The sequence below is a fragment of the Colobus angolensis genome, unplaced genomic scaffold (genome assembly GCF_000951035.1).
Source record: "Colobus angolensis palliatus isolate OR3802 unplaced genomic scaffold, Cang.pa_1.0 Scaffold4, whole genome shotgun sequence".
NCBI lineage: Eukaryota > Metazoa > Chordata > Mammalia > Primates > Cercopithecidae > Colobus > Colobus angolensis.
The window spans coordinates 11,664,798-11,681,777 of record NW_012117376.1 but is presented as its reverse complement, the minus strand read 5'-3'; the positions used below and the strand labels follow the sequence as shown (position 1 = coordinate 11,681,777).

Here is a 16,980-nt window from a genome sequence, read left to right as displayed (position 1 = left end):
GACTTTTGTATATGGTATAAGGAAGGAATCCAGTTTCAATATTGTGTATATGGCTAGCCAGTTACCCCAGCACCATTTATTGAATAGAGAATCCTTCCTTTCCTCATTGCTTGTTTTTGTCAGCTTTGTCGAGGATCAGATAGTTGTAGGTATGTGGCCTTATTTCTAGGTTCTCTATTCTGTTTCATATGTCCGTTTTCATACCAGTACACCATGCTAGTGTTTGTTTTGTTGTTGTTGTTGTTGTCGTTTTCTTTTCTTTTCTTTTTTTTGCGGCAGAGTCTCACTCTGTCACCCCGGCTGGAGTGTAGTGGCTTGATCTCAGCTCACTGCAACCTCCACCTTCCGAGTTTAAACAGTTCTCCTGCTTCAGCCTCCCAAGTAGCTGGGACTACAGGCACACGCCACCATGTCCAGCTCATTTTTGTATTTTTGTAGAGACAAGATTTTGCCATGTTGGCCAGGGTGGTCTCGAACTCCTGACCTCAGGTGATCTGCCCACCTCAGCCTCCCAAAGTGGTGGGATTACAGGCATGAACAGGGTTTTGCATTGTTGGCCAGGCTGGTCTCAAACTCCTGACCTCAGGTGATCTGCCCGCCTCAGCCTCCCAGAGTGCTGGGATTACAGACATGAACCACCATGCCCAACCCACCATGCTGTTTTGGTTACTATAGCCCTGTGGTATTGTAGAGATCTTTCACCTTCCTGGTTAGCTGGCATTCGTAGGTATTTTATTCTTTTTGTGGCAAGGTTATTTATTTTTCAAATGACTTATTCATTTCCTACTGGTGTGAATTCCTTCTTCTTCCACCTAGAGCACCTTTCTTTTAACTTTAGGAATAGGTCCATCTACTGGGATGGTATCTGCTCATCCACATGCTTTTCCAGGTACAGTGCTCCCACAGTATCTGTGGGACCTTGGTTCCAGGACCTCCCCTGGATACCAAAATCCACAAATGCTCAAGTCTTGGATTTAAAATGATATGGTATTTATATATAACCTATACATATTCTCCTGAATACTTTAAATCATCTCTAGATTACTCATAATACCTAATACAATATAAATGCTATGTAAATAGTTGTTATACTGTATTCTTTAAGGAACAATGACAAGAAAAAAGTCTGCACATATTCAGCATAGATGCAGTTTTTTTTCCAAATACTTTTGATCCATGGTTTGATTCATTTGATCCATGAATCTATGGATGCAGAACCCACAGATACAGAGCGCTGACACTACTTGCTTTAGAACTGTTTTTCCTGCGGAGTGAGGTATTCGGCCCAGGAGGGAACTCTGTGTTTCCAGGATTTATTTCTCTTGGAGGTTGGAAGTGTTGTGTCTTTCATCTCTGAAGAAATACATATCAGCTGCTGGGTCATTTTAATTGTTTACGAAGAAACATTTCACCATGTTTGATATCATGTTTGATGTCATGACAATGATTGAAGTAAGCCTGTGCTAGATGTACTCAACTTCTGTCTCCCTGACAACTAGTCTAGATTTTGGCTTCTCCATGCAGGGCTAGTGTGAGAATACATACGGTTTGGAAATATGAAACATTTTTCAACCTGATTAGGTTCCTTACGAATATATTTTGCCTGTAATCCCAGCACTGTGGGAGTCCATGGTGGGAGGATTACGGGAGGCCAGGAGTTTGAGATCAGCCTGGACTACATAGTGAGACCCTGTTTCTACAAAAAATGTAAAACCTAGCCAGGTTTTGGTGGAGCATGCCTGTAGTTCTAACTACTCTGGAGGCTGAGGCAGGAGGATCCCTTAAATCCAGGAATTCAAGGCTGCAGTGAGCTATGGTCACACCACTGTACTCCAGCCTGGGTGACAGAGTGAGACCCTGTCTCAAAGAAAAAAAAAAAACAATATATTTTGACTGACTCACAAATTGCATTGTGTCCTGTGCATAGTAATAACTTAGGCATTTAGGAATGACAAAGTAACTCCTTTAAGTATGTTACACAAGGAAGACCATAGGAATATAAATTGCTGGATAATTGTTTTTCAGATTAATAATGATATAGAAATAGGACCAAAATGAGGTTGGAACTGCTTAAGCTGCTGATAACGTGTAGTGAACAGCAGTTCTTCCTTTTGACCATGTTATCAGCTAAGATTCATAGTTTATATTAGTAGCAATATTTTTGAGGCTTCCAAAAATCACTGTTGATTCTCAGAGTTCATTCTCCCACTTATACCTAATCTTCTTGCTTTTGTATGTGTTCATTCATTTGTAGAGTATAAATGGCATTCGCACAGAGGAGGTGGCTGTCGTGACAAAGGGGCCATCTACTAACCCTGACTCTGAATGGGAGGGTCCCAAGCATTCGGTAGTTCCTAGTAAAAGCCAGATGACCACCCCGTCGGAGTCTCTGCAAAGCTTTGCCTTTGGCTCCCTCTCCATAAGCAGCAAGGAGACAGAAGAGAAGGAGGAGGGGGCAGCTGGCTATCTTGATATTAAGGAGATGCCAAGAGGCCCAACTGGGGAATGTATAGGAGTGGAGGAACAGGCCGGTGCCTTAAAGTTCTCAGTAACACCAGCTTCCTGTCAGCTGCAACCTGGTGAAAAAAAGGCAGAGAGTAGTGAAGAACATGTTACACCAGGAGAGCCACTTGGAAAACAAAATGGATCATTTCTTGACTTTCATGTGGGTAACCAGTTCCCCACCCTCATTCGAAGTTTCCAGGTAGTAACTTATTCAATGATGCAGGTCTAATGACTGTCTTTGGAAGAGGGCCAGAATCTGTCCTGTGTAGGAGATGGTGGTGGTGTGCTGAGGGTAGTGGCCTCCCTGCTGTTTTCAAAATCACAGAGTAAAATTAAAGTCTTTGATTGTGCCAAAGAAATTCATTCAGAGCAATTAACTCCATGGCTAGAAATGCTTTCTTCTCTGATAACTGAACAAAACTCCAGCTGTCGGTCTTTATGAAGCCGGTTAAGTGTGTTCATCTTTTCCTTGCTCAAGTGTGGGCCATGGAAAGAGGTGAATTGTGGCAACTTCTTTGGTGAGGAGGCTTCAGTGTTCTGAGACCATGCTTAAAAAATTCAAATACTCTTAATTAAAGGGGCAACTCATCTTCTTATGAGATTTCAGGCCCCAAATTATTTATGTACTGCAGCCACATTGTACAGCCCACCACTCCCACTGACCCCACCCACAAGAGCTTCCAGGATCATAGGCATTGATTTCCTATGCTAAGGTGGTTGGCCACTTAACCTTATCACAATCAAATGGTAGTTTCAGGGTGATTTATACTCCTGGGGAAGGTGAGCAGATGGACAAGAAGGCCTTTGATATTCCACTAATGTTCATTCTTCTGAAATTCTGGGATTAATCACCAGGTGGTGGTAGAACTGATTTTTTTTTTCTTTCCAGTTTTCCAAATACTGCCTCTTCTCAGTAACTCCAAAGTGAATCTCTGACATTGATTTGAAAGAAGTTAATGAAGTCGAGGGTAATGCATTCCATTGCCACTGCTGTTTCATGTACCGTGTGTACTTAGTGGAGGAAATGTGGCTGGTTTTCTTAATTATAATGGTACAGACACAAGGACAAATCAAAGTGATTGCTATTTGGCAAATCGTTTTATATTCAAATTCTGAAGGTCAGTCTGAAGTGTTTTATATCACCAATCATAACTGTCTGATCTTACAGCTTTCCAATAAGCTTATGAAAGTTATTACAGTAATGCTGCTTTTTAATATCCCTCATGATTTGACACCTTGTCAGGGTTACTTTGGAATACTGTCGAAGTCTTGGGCAAAAGTAAACACCTTTGGAGATTGAGCTAGCCCTTTACTTAATTAAAGCTAACACTTTGATCAGATCAGTGTCAGAAGATTACTTCTCCATTGCCTTCAGAAACACTCTAGTAACTCTTTCCTTACTGCTTCACAGCCTCCCCTGGTGAAGACACAAACTGTCACCATCTCAGATAATACCAATGCTGTGAAAAGTGAAATCCCAACCAAAGACGTCCCTATTGTCCACACTGAGACCAAGACCATCACTTATGAGGCTGCCCAGGTAGGACATGGTCTGATGCTTCAGAACCAAAGGCTGCAAACAAAATTAATAACCTTTCTTCACAGAGTTTCTGGTCATTTATCACCAAGAATACCAGGTTTTTCTGGGGCAGTTCTTTTTAGAAGAGATTACTGGTCTAAGAAGGTCCCAGACTACTCTATCTAAAGCAAAATATTGAGCAGGACACACTGGTGTGTGCCTGTAGTCCCAACTACTCAGGAGGCTGATGTGGGAAGATCTCCTGAGCCCAGGAAACTCCATCTGAACTTTTTTTTTTTTTTTGAGACGGAGTCTCGCTCTGTCACCCAGGCTGGAGTGCTGTGGCCGGATCTCAGCTCACTGCAAGTTCCGCCTCCCGGGTTCACGCCATTCTCCTGCCTCAGCCTCCCGGGTAGCGGGACTACAGACACCGCCACCTCGCCCGGCTAGTTTTTTGTAGTTTTTAGTAGAGACGGGGTTTCACCGTGTTGGCCAGGATGGTCTTGATCTCCTGACCTCGTGATCCGCCCGTCTCGGCCTCCCAAAGTGCTGGGATTACAGGCTTGAGCCACCGCGCCCGGCCTGAATTTTTTTTTAAAGCAAAATTGTCTTAGATCTGATTGCTTATATCCACCCAATTCATTTGCGTAAGGCAGTCTAGTGTAATGGTTGAGAACTTGGGATTTGGGTCCAAAAAAACCTGAGTTCAAGTCCTGGCTCCTCCACTTACTAATCTGGACAAATAATTGAATATTTCTGAGCCTTGATCTCCCCTGCCCATGATGTTAATAATATCTACCTCATGGTGTTATGAGGACTTAAGTGTTTTTTTTTTTTGAGACAGAGTCTCACTCACTGTGTCGCCCAGGCTGGAGTGCAGTGGCACAATAATCTCAGCTCACTGCAACCTCTCCCTCCTGGGTTCAAGTGATTCTCCTGCCTCAGCCTCTACAGTCATGCGCACATGGCTAATTTTTGTATTTTTCGTAGAGTTGGGGCTCACCATGTTGGCCAGGCTGGTCTCAAACTCCTGACCTCAAGTGATCTGCGCGTCTCAGCCTCCCAAAGTGCTAGTATTATAGTTCTTTTTAGAGGAGATTACTGGTGGCCGGGCGCAGTGGCTCACGCCTGTAATCCCAGCACTTTGGGAGGCCGAGGCGGGCGGATCACGAGGTCAAGAGTTCAAAACCAGCCTGGCCACCATGGTGAAACCCTTTGTCTACTAAAAATACAAAAATTCACTGGGCATAGTAGCAGGCATCTGTAATCCCAGCTACTCAGGAGGATGAGGCAGGAGAATCGTTTGAACACGGGAGGTTGCAGTGAGCTGAGATTGCTCCACTGCACTCCAGCCTGGGCAACAGAGCAAGAGTCCATCTAAAAAAAAAATAAAAAAGAAGAAGAGCCACTACGCCTGGCTACATTTTCTTTTTTGAGACAAGGTCTCACTCTGTTGCCCAGGCTGAAGTGCAGTGGCACGATCTCAGCTCGCTGCAGACTAGCTAGACCTCCCAGGCTCAAGCGATCCTCCCACCTTTGCCTCCAAAGTAGCTGGAGCTACAGGTGTGCACAACTGCACCTCACTAATTTTTTTTATAGTGACAGGATTTCACCACGTTGCCCTGGCTGATCTCAAATTCCTGGGCTCAAGGGATCCACCTGCCTTGGCCTCCCAAAATGCTGGGATTACAGGTGTGTGCCACTACGCCCTGCTAAAAATTTTTTTACTTCCTACTTTCAGTAAAATGTCTCTTTCATTTTTGGTGGTTTGAATGGACTAGAGTTGATTTGTGTTGAATTGTTTTTCTTTTGTTACTCAACAGAAGCCAAAAGTAAGAAAAACAGTTACCTCTATAAACTGGGCTGTTATTTCATTCCTGCAACAAATATTTATTGAGCATTCACATACTAAGCCAAAGCAATGTACAAGGTGTACATAGTCCCTACCCTCTGGAGCTTACATTCTAGTTAGGAGAAACAGGCAATAAGGCACATAAAGAATGTATAAGTAAATTTCAGAAAGTGGTAAATGCTGCAAGGAAACTAAAATGGTGTAAAAAGTTAGACAATATGGGATTACATGAAAGATTGCTACTTTGGGACTAGGATAATCAGGGAATTCCTCTCTGAGGAGGTGATATTTTGGCCGAGGTCTGAATGATGGGAAAGAGATACCCATGTGAAATTCTGGCGAGGTGCTTTCACATAAATCTTTTCACTTAATCCTCACCTCACCATGAACTGGATGATGTTTTCTCCATTTAGGAAACAGTGTGGCTTAGTAATTTAAAAGCATGTGCATTGCCGGGCACAGTGGCTCATACCTGTAATCCCAGCATTTTGGGAGGCCGAGGTGGGTGGATCACCTGAGGTCAGAAGTTCGAGACCAGCCTTACCAACATAGAGAAACCCCGTCTTTACTAAAATACAAAAAAATTAGCCAGGTATGGTGGCTAATTAGTCATGAACTGGTGAGGTGAGGCAGAGGCTCCCTTGAGCCCAGGAGTTTGAGGCTGCAGTGAGCTGTGATTGTGCCACTGCACTCCAGCCTGGGAGACAGAGTGAGGCCCTGTATCAAAAAAACAAAATGAAATAAGGTAGAGAGAGGTCTGGGGCCAGGAATATGACTAGAACATCCCTGGAGTAATGCTTGTAAAGAACTGAAGTGTCTGAAGAAACAAGAAAAAAGAAATGTGTCAGTCGAGAGAGACAGAGAAATGAATGAATAGGTCTTGACAGTGAAGGGGACTGAAAAAGAAAGGAATAGGAAATTACTTTAAAACTGTACACGCTGTTAGCCAGAGGATATAGGAAATAATTACTTCACATGACAGAGAATCCCTTTAAGTTGTCACTAACATGGAGACAAGCTAAATGTCCATCAGTGGAGAGCTGCTTAAATACATTATAGTACATCCAATTAAGGTAATTCTGTGTGGCCTTTAATTAAAGCTTCTGATGGGAAGAAGCTACATGATAAATAGGTAAGTGAACAAGCATGATGCACTATGGTGGTACTGTTTATGGAAGGTAGAAGCGATGTATATTGCAGCTATGTGTGTTTAGGCTTGTATATCAATACAGTCTCTCTGAATGGGTACTAAAAAAACGAAACAAAAAACCAACAACCAAAACGTATAGTGGCCCCTGATGAAGGAGACTGAGACTGCAGGACTCGGCTCAGGAGTGGGAGGGAAACTGACTTTTCACTGTACAACATTTTGAAGTTTTAAAATTTTTATACCATAGACATAGCCAAAAAAGTTTATTTTATTATTACTACTATTATTATTATTATTAAGAGACAGTCTTGCTCTGTAGCCCAGGCTGGAGTGCAGTGGCATGATCTCAGCTCACTGCAACCTCTGCCTCCTGGGTTCAAGTGATTCTTGTGCCTCAAACTCTCGAGCAGCTGGGATTATATATGTGTGCCACCACACCTGTCTAATTTTTATATTTTTATTTTTGTTTGAGACAGAATTTCACTCTTGTCACCCAGGTTGGAGTGCAGTGGTGCCATCTCGGCTCACTGCAGCCTCCACCTCCTGGGTTCCAGCGATTCTCATGCCTCAGCCTCCCAGGTAGCTACGATTACAGGCACCCACCACCACACCCAGCTAATTTTTGTATTTTTAGTAGAGACGGGGTTTCACCATGTTGGTCAGGCTGGTCTTGAATTCCTGACCTCGTGGTCCACCCGCCTTGGCCTCCCAAAGTGCTGGGATGACAGGCATGAGCCACCGCGCCCAGCCTAATTTTTATATTTTTAGTAGAGACAGGGTTTCACCTTGTGGGCCAGGTTGGTCTCAAACTGCTGGCCTCAAGTGATCAGCCCACCTCAGCCTCCCAAAGTGCAGGGATTACAGGCATGAGCCACCGCACCCTGCGCCCCCAAAATTTAAATGGTTCAAAATAAATTGTTTTAAAAGTTAGAGCCACACTGCCCACAGAAGTCCATGTGGTGTGAATGTAGGTAGCTCCTACAAAAAAAGGAAACAGAAGCAGTCATTTTAAAATATCCTAACATATTAGAGAAATATAAAGGTAGCGTGATATGCTCGACAGAGCCCATGGGCTTTGGAATTAGAGTGACTTGGGTCTTAATTCTGACATTTGCTAGTTTTGTGATCTTGGGCAAGTCACTTGTCTTTTTGAGCCTTAGTTTTCTCTTCTGAAAAATACTTTGATCAAGTTATTGAAATAAGCACAATGTTTGCCTGGTACTTATTAGCTATTCAAAATGGTAGCTATTATTATATTGCGTTATTAAACATTTGCCTTTCATTTTAACCAAGCTTAAGACAGTCAAGATACAAATTGCTTTTTATTTTTTTATTTGTTTATTTATTTATTTATTTTTGAGACGGAGTCTCACTCTGTCACCCAGGCTGGAGTGCAGTGGCGTGATCTTGGCTCACTGCAACCTCCACCTCCCAGGTTCAAGCGATTCTCCGGCCTCAGTCTCCCAAGTAGCTGGGACTACAGGCATGTGTCCCCATGCCCGGCTAATTTTGGTATTTCTAGTATAGATGGGTTTTGCCACGTTGGTTAGGCTGGTTTCGAACTCCTGATCTCAGGTGATCTGCCCACCTTGGCCTTCCAAAGTGCTGGGATTACAGGCATGATCCACTGCTCCTGGCCCACATTGCTTTTTATTACTGATGCTAGACAGTGGGGTAGAGTGGGGAAGAGTGTTGACTTTCGAGTCAGAGTCAGATTTCCTGGCTTTGAACCTGCCCTGTTACTTACTAATATGCAGTCAAATTACTAAATCTCCATGTGCCTCAGTTTCCTCATTTGTAAAATGTGGCTAATAGTTGTACCTCATAGGGTTGTTGTCAGGAATAAATGAATTAATGCACATAAAATGTTTCCAAAGTGCCTGGCAGACAATAATCACTAGATACTCATTTGCAATTGTTATTATTTATTTACTATTTCTACTTTTGCTTTTATAATCTTGCTGGATAAGTAAGCCCGAGCACCATTTTTTTATTCATTCATAGTCTCCGTGCTTTGGAAAACATGGTCAGAGGGGATGGTTTTTATGTGTAATTTTTTAATGTGTGTATATGGGTGTGTTTGAGGTAAATTTTACATACAGTGAAATGCACAGACAGATCTCAAGTGATCAGCCCCCCTCGGCCTCCCAAAGTGCAAGGATTACAGGCTACACTGTTGCCCAGGTTGGAGTAGAGTGGCATAACCACAGTTCACTGCAGGCTCAAGTGACCCTCCCACCTCAGCCCCTTTTGGGCTCAAGTGATCCTTCCACCTCAGCCTCCTGAGTAGCTAGGACTCCAGGCGCACACCACTACATGTGACTAACTTTTTAATTTTTTTTTTTTGACACTCTGTCTCCTAGCCTGTACTGCAACGGCATGATTTCAGCTCACTGCAACCTCTGCCTCCCGGGTTCAAGCAATTCTCCTGTCTCAGCCTTCTGAGTAGCTGGAATTACAGGCTCATGCCACCATGCCTGGCTAATTTTTATATTTATTTTTTCAGTAGAAACAGGGCTTCACCACGTTGGTCAGGCTGGTCTCGAACTCCTAACCTCATGATCTTCCCGCCTTAGCCTCCCAAAGTGCTGGGATTACAGGCGTGAGCCACTGCACCCAGCCTAATTATTTAATTTTTTGTACAGACGGGACACACTTTGTTACTCAGGCTGATCTTGATCTCCTGGGTTCAAGCAATCCTCCCTCCTCAGCCTCCCAAAGTGCTGGTATTACAGCCGTGAGCCACTATGCCTAGCAATTTGATTGATTTTCACAAATGTCTATACATGTGTAACCAAGACACATTTAGGATACAGAACATTACTCCTGAAACTGCCTTCATAGCCTTTTCCATTTGATTTCTACCCCTTTAGGCAGCCAGTGCTCTGCTTTCTATCAGTATAGCTTAGTTTTGCCTGATTTGGACTTCGTGTAAGTAGAAGTATACAGTAGTACACTTTTGTGTCTGGCTTCTTTCTTTCTTTCTTTCTTTCTTTTTTTTTGAGACAGAGTCTCGCTCTGTCGCCCAGGCTGGAGTGCAGTGGCCGGATCTCAGCTCACTGCAAGCTCCGCCTCCCAGGTTTACACCATTCTCCTGCCTCAGCCTCCCAAGTAGCTGGGACTACAGGCGCCCGCCACCACGCCCGGCTAGTTTTTTTGCATTTTTTTAGTAGAGACGGGGTTTCATTGTGTTAGCCAGGATGGTCTCAATCTCCTGACCTCGTGATCCGCCCGTCTCGGCCTCCCAAAGTGCTGGGATTACAGGCTTGAGCCACCACACCCAGCCTCTTTTCTTTCTTTTCTTTTCTTTCTTTCTTTCTTTCTTTCCTTCCTCCTCACCTTCCTCCCTCCCTTCCTTCCATCCTTCCTTTCTTTCTTTCCTTGAATTGGAGTCTTACTCTGTCGCCCAGGCTGCTGGAGCGCAGTGGTACCATCTCAGCTCACTGCAACCTCAACCTCCCGGATTCTAGTGATTCTCCTGCCTCAGCCTCCTGAGTAGCTGGGATTACAGGCGCCCACCACTTCACCTGGCTAATTTTTGTATTTTTAGTAGAGACAGGGTTTCACCATGTTGGCCAGGCTGGTCTTGAACTCCTGACCTCAGGTGATCCACCCACCTCGACCTCGCATAGAGCTGGTATTACAGGCATGAGCCACTGAGCCCAACATTGTCTGCCTTCTTTCTGAATATAATGTTTTTTAGATTCATCCATGTTATGTGAATCAGTAGTTCCCTCTTTTTTATTGCTGAATAGTATTACGTTGAATGAATATACCACAATTTGTTTATGTATTCATTCGTTGATGGACAATTGGATGAATTTCAGTTTGGGAAAATATTAATAAAGCTGCTATGAATGTTCATGCATAAATTTTTTTTTTTTTTTTTTTGAGACAGAGTATCACTCTGTTGCCAAGGTTGGAGTGCAGTGGCATGCTGTCAGCCCACTGCAACCTCCGCCTCCCGGTTCAAGCGATCCTCCTGCCTCAGCCTCCAGAGTAACTGGGACTACAGGCATGCATCACCACGCCCGGCTAATTTTTGGGTATTTTGTGGTTTCACCATGTCGGCCAGGCTGGTCTCGAACTCCTGACCTCAGGTAATCCACCTGCCTACACTTCCCACAGTGATAATATTTCAGGCATGAGCCACCGTGCCCAGCCACAAATCTTTTTGTGGGTGTTTCATTTATCTTGAGTAAACATCTAAGAGTCAAATTGCTGGATCATAAAATGACCATTATGAGGCAACACTGGTAAGAGGATCAAGGAAAAGAGGCCCTGTATGGGAACAGAGTAAGTAGGAAAACATAACAGTGTCTCCTGTATCTTTAGCATTCTTCAGAGACAGAAAAGAGACTAGAGGGAGCGGGCAGGAGGTAGATAAAGATAGAGTCACAGGTTTGTAGAGGAGGAATTCTTCAAAAAGCTTTAGCCCTTCTGGCATGCAAATTCATGTTATAACAATTTATAAGCTAATTTTATTTGTATAATTTTTTTGTTTATAAGTGCTATGGTGTAGGCAGAACACATATTCCTGTATTGTTTTTATTTTATTTATTTATTTATTTTTGAGATGGAGTTTCGCTCTTGTTGCCCAGGTTGGAGTGCAGTGACACAATCTTGATTCACTGCAACCTCTGCCTTCTGGTTTCAAGTGATTCTCCTGCCTCAGTCTCCCAAGTACCTGGGAATTTTTTTTTTTTTTTTGAGATGGAGTCTCCCTCTGTCACCCAGACTGGAGTGCAGTGGCACCATCTCAGCTCTCTGCAGCCTCCGCCTCCTGGGTTCAAGAGATTCTCCTGCCTCAGCCTCCTGAGTGGCTGGGACGACAGGCCTGTGCCACCATGCCTGGCTAATTTTTGTATTTTTAGTAGAGACAGGGTTTCACCATATTGGTCAGCTGGTCTTGAACTCCTGACCTCGTGATCTGCCTGCCTTGGCCTCCCAGAGTGCTAGGATTACAGTTGTGAGCCACTGTACCCAGGCCCCAGTATTGCTTTTATAAATGGGAAAACTAGATCAGGCTCAATGGCTCACGCCTGTAATCCCAGCACTTTGGGAGGCTGAGGCAGGTGGATCACCCGAGGTCAGGAATTTGAGACCAGCCTGGCCAACATGGTGAAACCCCGTTTCTACTAAAAATACAAAATTAGCCAGGTGTGGTGGAGTGCGCCTGTTATCCCAGCTGCTTGGGAGGCTGAGGCAAGAGAATCACTTGAACCTGGGAGGTGGAGGTTGCAGTGAGCCGAGATCCCACTATTGTACTCCAGCCTGAGGAGAAGGCAAAACTCTCTCTCAATAAAAAATAAAATAAATAAAAATTTAAAAATCAAATAAATGAGAAACCTAAAGCTCAGAGAAGTCAGAATGACTTGCCCAAGGTCCCACAGCTGGTTACTGTCTGGGTGGGGACCCAAACCCCAGACTCCACACAGGAAGTTTCTTGCCCTGAGTCCTAGTTCAAACACCCATTAGAGTTTTGGACAAATTCTTAACCTCTCTGTTTTCTTAACTGTACAGTGTGTATAATAATGGTTCCTCCCTCAGATATTGAGAGGCATAATTGAGATAACAGTTGAATTATATGCTTGGCACATAGTAGGAGTAAAATAAATATTAGTTGAGTCTGAATCTAAAGTAGATGACTGGTTTTGGCTGAAGAAAATATTAGTTAGTGGTTGGACGTGGTGGCTCAAAGAGCTATAATCCCAGCTCTTTGGGAGGTGGAGGTCGGGGATTCACGAAGTCAGGAGTCCAAGACCAGCCTGGCCAATATGGTAAAACTCTGTCTCTGCTAAAAATACAAAAATTAGCCGGGCGTGGTGGCAGGCGCCTGTAATTCTAGCTTCTTGGGAGGCTGAGGCAGGAAAATTACTTGAACCTGGGAAGCAGAGGTTGCAGTGAGCCAAGATCACACTATTGCACTCCAGCCTGGGCAACAGAAGTGAAACTCCACCTCAAAAAAAAAAAAAAAAAAAAAGTACAAAAATTAACCAGGCATGGTGGCATGTGCCTATATTCCCAGCTACTCAGGAGGCTGAGGCAGGAGAATCACTTAAACCCAGGAGGTGGAGGTTTCAGTGAGTTGAGATCGCACCACTGCTCTCCGCCTGGGCAACAGAGCTAGACTCTGTCTCAAAAAAAAAAAAAAAAGGGTAATGTTTGAAAGACATTTGTGAACTATAAAATGCTATATGTGCGCTTCTTGTCACTCTTGTTGTTGAACCTGTGGCTATGTTCCTGCCTCCTATTTCTTTTTTCTTTTTGTTGTTGTTGTTGTTATTTTGTTTTTTGTTTTTGAGACAGAGTTTTGCTGTTGTTGCTCAGGCTGGAGTACAATGTCACAATCTCAGCCCTCTGCAGTATGTGCCTCCTGGGTTCAAGCTATTCTCCTGCCTTAGCCTCCGAGTAGCTGGGACTACAGACATGTACCACACGGCTAATTTTGTATTTTTAGTAGAGACGGGGTTTCTCCATGTTGGTCAGTCTGGTCTCGAACTCCTCACCTCAGGTGATCCGCCCTCCTCGGTCTCCCAAAGTGCTGGGATTATAGGCGTGAGCCACCACTCCTGGCCCCTGCCTCCTATTTCTGATCCATTCCTGTCACTGACTCAATGCTAAGGAAACTATACCCATCCAACTTTTTTAGAAGGAACTTTGTGCCCAGGGAATTTATTTTATTTTATTTTATTTTATTTATTTTTAGACAGAGTCTCACTCTGTTGCCCAGGCTGGAAGTGCAGTGGCGCGATCTTGCCTCACTGCAACCTCCACCTCCCAGGTTCAAGTGATTCTTCTGCCTCAGCCTCCTGAGTAGCTGGGATCACAGGCAAGTGCCACCAAGCCCAGCTAATTTTGTTTTTTTGGTAGACACGGGGTTTCACTGTGTTAACCAGGCTGGTCTCAAACCCCTGACCTCAGGTGATCGCCCGCCTCCACCTCCCAAAGTGCTAGGATTACAGGCATGAGCCACCGAGCATGGCCCAATTTATTTTATTTATTAAGAGGTTACGGGTGTGGTAGCTTACACCTATAATCCCAGTACTTTGGGAGGCTGAGGTGGGTGGATCACCTGAGGTCAGGAGTTCGAGACCAGCCTGACCAACATAGAGAAACCCCGTCTCTACTAAAAATACAAAATTAGCCTGGTGTGGTGGTGCATGCCTGCAATCCCAGCTACTCAGGAGGCTGAGGCAGGAGAATCACTTAAAACCGGGAGGTGGAGGTTGCAGTGAGCTGAGATCACGCCACTGCATTCCAGCCTGGGCGACAAGAGCGAAACTCCGTCTCAAAAAAAAAAGACGTCACTCTAAGGGAATGAGATTTTTGCATCAGAATGTGCAGCTGAAGAGCAAAGCTGCAGCCTGCAATATTTGCTCAGTCTTCCTGAGAGGCATGATGATGAGCCATGCTTTCTTCTGCAGACTGATGACAACAGTGGAGACTTGGACCCAGGAGTCTTGCTGACAGCTCAAACTATCACATCTGAGACCACAAGCAGCACCACCACAACTCAAATTACCAAGGTAACAGACCAGCTAGAACCCCTTATGGAACCCAAGGGCAGGCTGAGCTTGCTGCCACCTCTCTGCAAGAAGGACCCTAGTCCATAAGCAAATATTTTCAGCTCCATTCCTAGTAAGCCACATTATTCAAAGAGTCCCGGATGGAAAGGCCCTGCTGCCTTCCCCAGCAGTAAATCTAGGAAGATACCCTGAGAGTATCCCTGCCTACTTAGTAGTCTCCTAAAGGTAGGTGTGGTTGTTCTCTTTACACATCTGTCTGTCTCTCTGGTCAGTGAGTCCCCTATCTGGCTGTGGAAGTAAGTTTAAAAAGTCAGCCTGGCCAGGCACGTTGGCCCACACCTGTAATCCCAGCACTTTGGGAGGCCGAGGCAGGTTGATCACCTGAGATCAGGAGTACAAGACTGGTCTGACCAACATGGTGAAACCCCATCTCTAAAAATACAAAAATTAGCCGGGTGTAGTGGTGTATGCCTGTAGTCCCAGCTATTCAGGAGGCTGAGGCAGGAGAATTGCTTGAACCTGGGAAGCAGAGGTTACAGTGAGCAGAGATCGCACCACTGCACTCCAGCCTGGGCGACAGAGCAAGACTCCATCTCAAAAAAAGTTAGCTTAAGGCGCCAGGCGTGGTGTAATCACACCTATAATCCTAGTACTTTGGGAGGCCGAGATGGGTGGATTCCTTTACCCTAGCGGTTTGAGACTAGCCTGGGCAACATAGTGAAACCTCATCTGTACAAAAAAATACAAAAAAAAAAAAAAAAATTCGCTGGGCATAGTGGCGCATGCCTGTGGTCCCAGCTACTTAGAAGGCTGAGGTGGGAGGATCACTTGAGCCCAGGGCATCAAGGCTGCAGTGAGCCGTGATCATGCCACTGTACTCCAGCCTGAGTGACAGAGCAAGACCCTGTCTCTATAAAAACAAAAAAAAAAAGTCAGCTTAAGGGAAATTATTTTTGGTATTTTTATACAACCATATTTTCCAAGCCCAAAATCAGAAGTCTGGGTCTGAGGAAGAATTTTTACAGCATTCCAGGGACAAGGCCAGGAGAATTTGTTTGGATGCTGAAATATTGGAATTATTAGAATATAGTTTATAGGAAGCAAGAGAGAGAAAATATCTAAAATTGGAACTACCCCCAGAAAATCAGAGGCAGTCATGTTTGCTGTAGCACTAGAGAAAAATACTTTTTTTAATAGGTAAAAATATAGCTTCTTGACCAAGCTCTGTCATCAATACACAGATGACTGGAAACTAGTTAATGTGTTTAGACCTTGGTTTTCCTCATCTACCAGAAAGAGAAATCTACCCACCTTCAGGAGATTATGTGAAGACCTTTTAACATCAATAATATGAAAATGCTTTAAAATAAAAGAGCCCAATTTCAAGCTGTGTGACATGTTTGTTAGCCTTCAGATTTTTTTCCTTTTGAAAATGATCACAGTGGCTCACGCCTGTAATCCTAACACTTTGGGAGGCCAAAGTGGGCGGATCAGCTGAGGTCAGGAGTTCAATACCAGCCTGGCCAACACAGCAAAACCCCATTTCTACTAAAAAAATAAAAATTAGCCGAGCACGGTGGCACACGCCTATAGTCCTAGCTACTTGGGAGGCTTAGGCAAGAGAACCATTTGAACCCAAGAGGCAGAGGTTGCAGTGAGTCAAGATCATGCCACTGCACTCCAGCCTTGGCAACAGAGCAAGACTCTGTCTCAAAAAAAAAAAGAAAATGATCAATTAAAATGTATAGGAGGCTGGGTGTGGTGGCTCATGCCTGTAATCGCAGTACTTTGGAAGGCTGAGGCAGGTGGATCGGGAGGTCAGGAATTCGAGACCAGCCTGGCCAACATGGTGAAACCCTGTCTCTACTAAAAATACAAAAAAGTAGCCGGGTATGGTGGCGTGCGCCTGTGATCCCAGCTACTCAAGAGGCTGAGGCAGGAGAATCGCTAGAATCCAGGAGGCAGAGGTTGTGGTCAGCAGAGATCATGCCACTGCACTCCAGCCTGGGCAACAGAGCAAGACTGTATCAAAAAAAAAAAAAAAAAGGTAGAGGATCAGTATCCGGACTCTAAAACAGAAATGTGTAAGAGAAGAGCACAGAAAGTCCTATTTTGTTTACTTGCTAAATCTCTGTGGTATTCAGGAGGAAGAAAAAGGAGAAAGTAAATACAGAATTGTGACTTTCTGTTTAGCTTAATAAAGATTTTAGTAATCCAGCCGGGCACAGTGGCTCACACCTGTAATCCCAGCACTTTGGGAGGCTGAGGTGGGTGGATCACAAGGTCAGGAGTTCGAGACCATCCTGGCCAACATAGTGAAACCCCGTCTCTACTAAAAATACAAAAAAATTAGCTGGGCATGGTGGTGGGCACCTGTAGTCCCAGCTACTCAGGAGGCTGAGGCAGGAGAATGGCGGGAACCTGG

The 16,980-nt window shown here is 44.4% G+C and overlaps 1 protein-coding gene across 1 annotated transcript in view; it reads left to right on the top strand.

Moving 5' to 3' along the window:
• Window positions 1–16,980, top strand: part of EPB41 (erythrocyte membrane protein band 4.1) — a 253,110-nt gene that overhangs the window by 224,865 nt on the left and 11,265 nt on the right. The window contains exons 13-15 of the mRNA XM_011955664.1: window positions 2,255–2,704; window positions 3,917–4,045; window positions 14,454–14,555. Of these exons, the coding sequence (XP_011811054.1) occupies window positions 2,255–2,704; window positions 3,917–4,045; window positions 14,454–14,555 (681 nt within the window). The remainder of the gene's footprint in view (window positions 1–2,254; window positions 2,705–3,916; window positions 4,046–14,453; window positions 14,556–16,980) is intronic.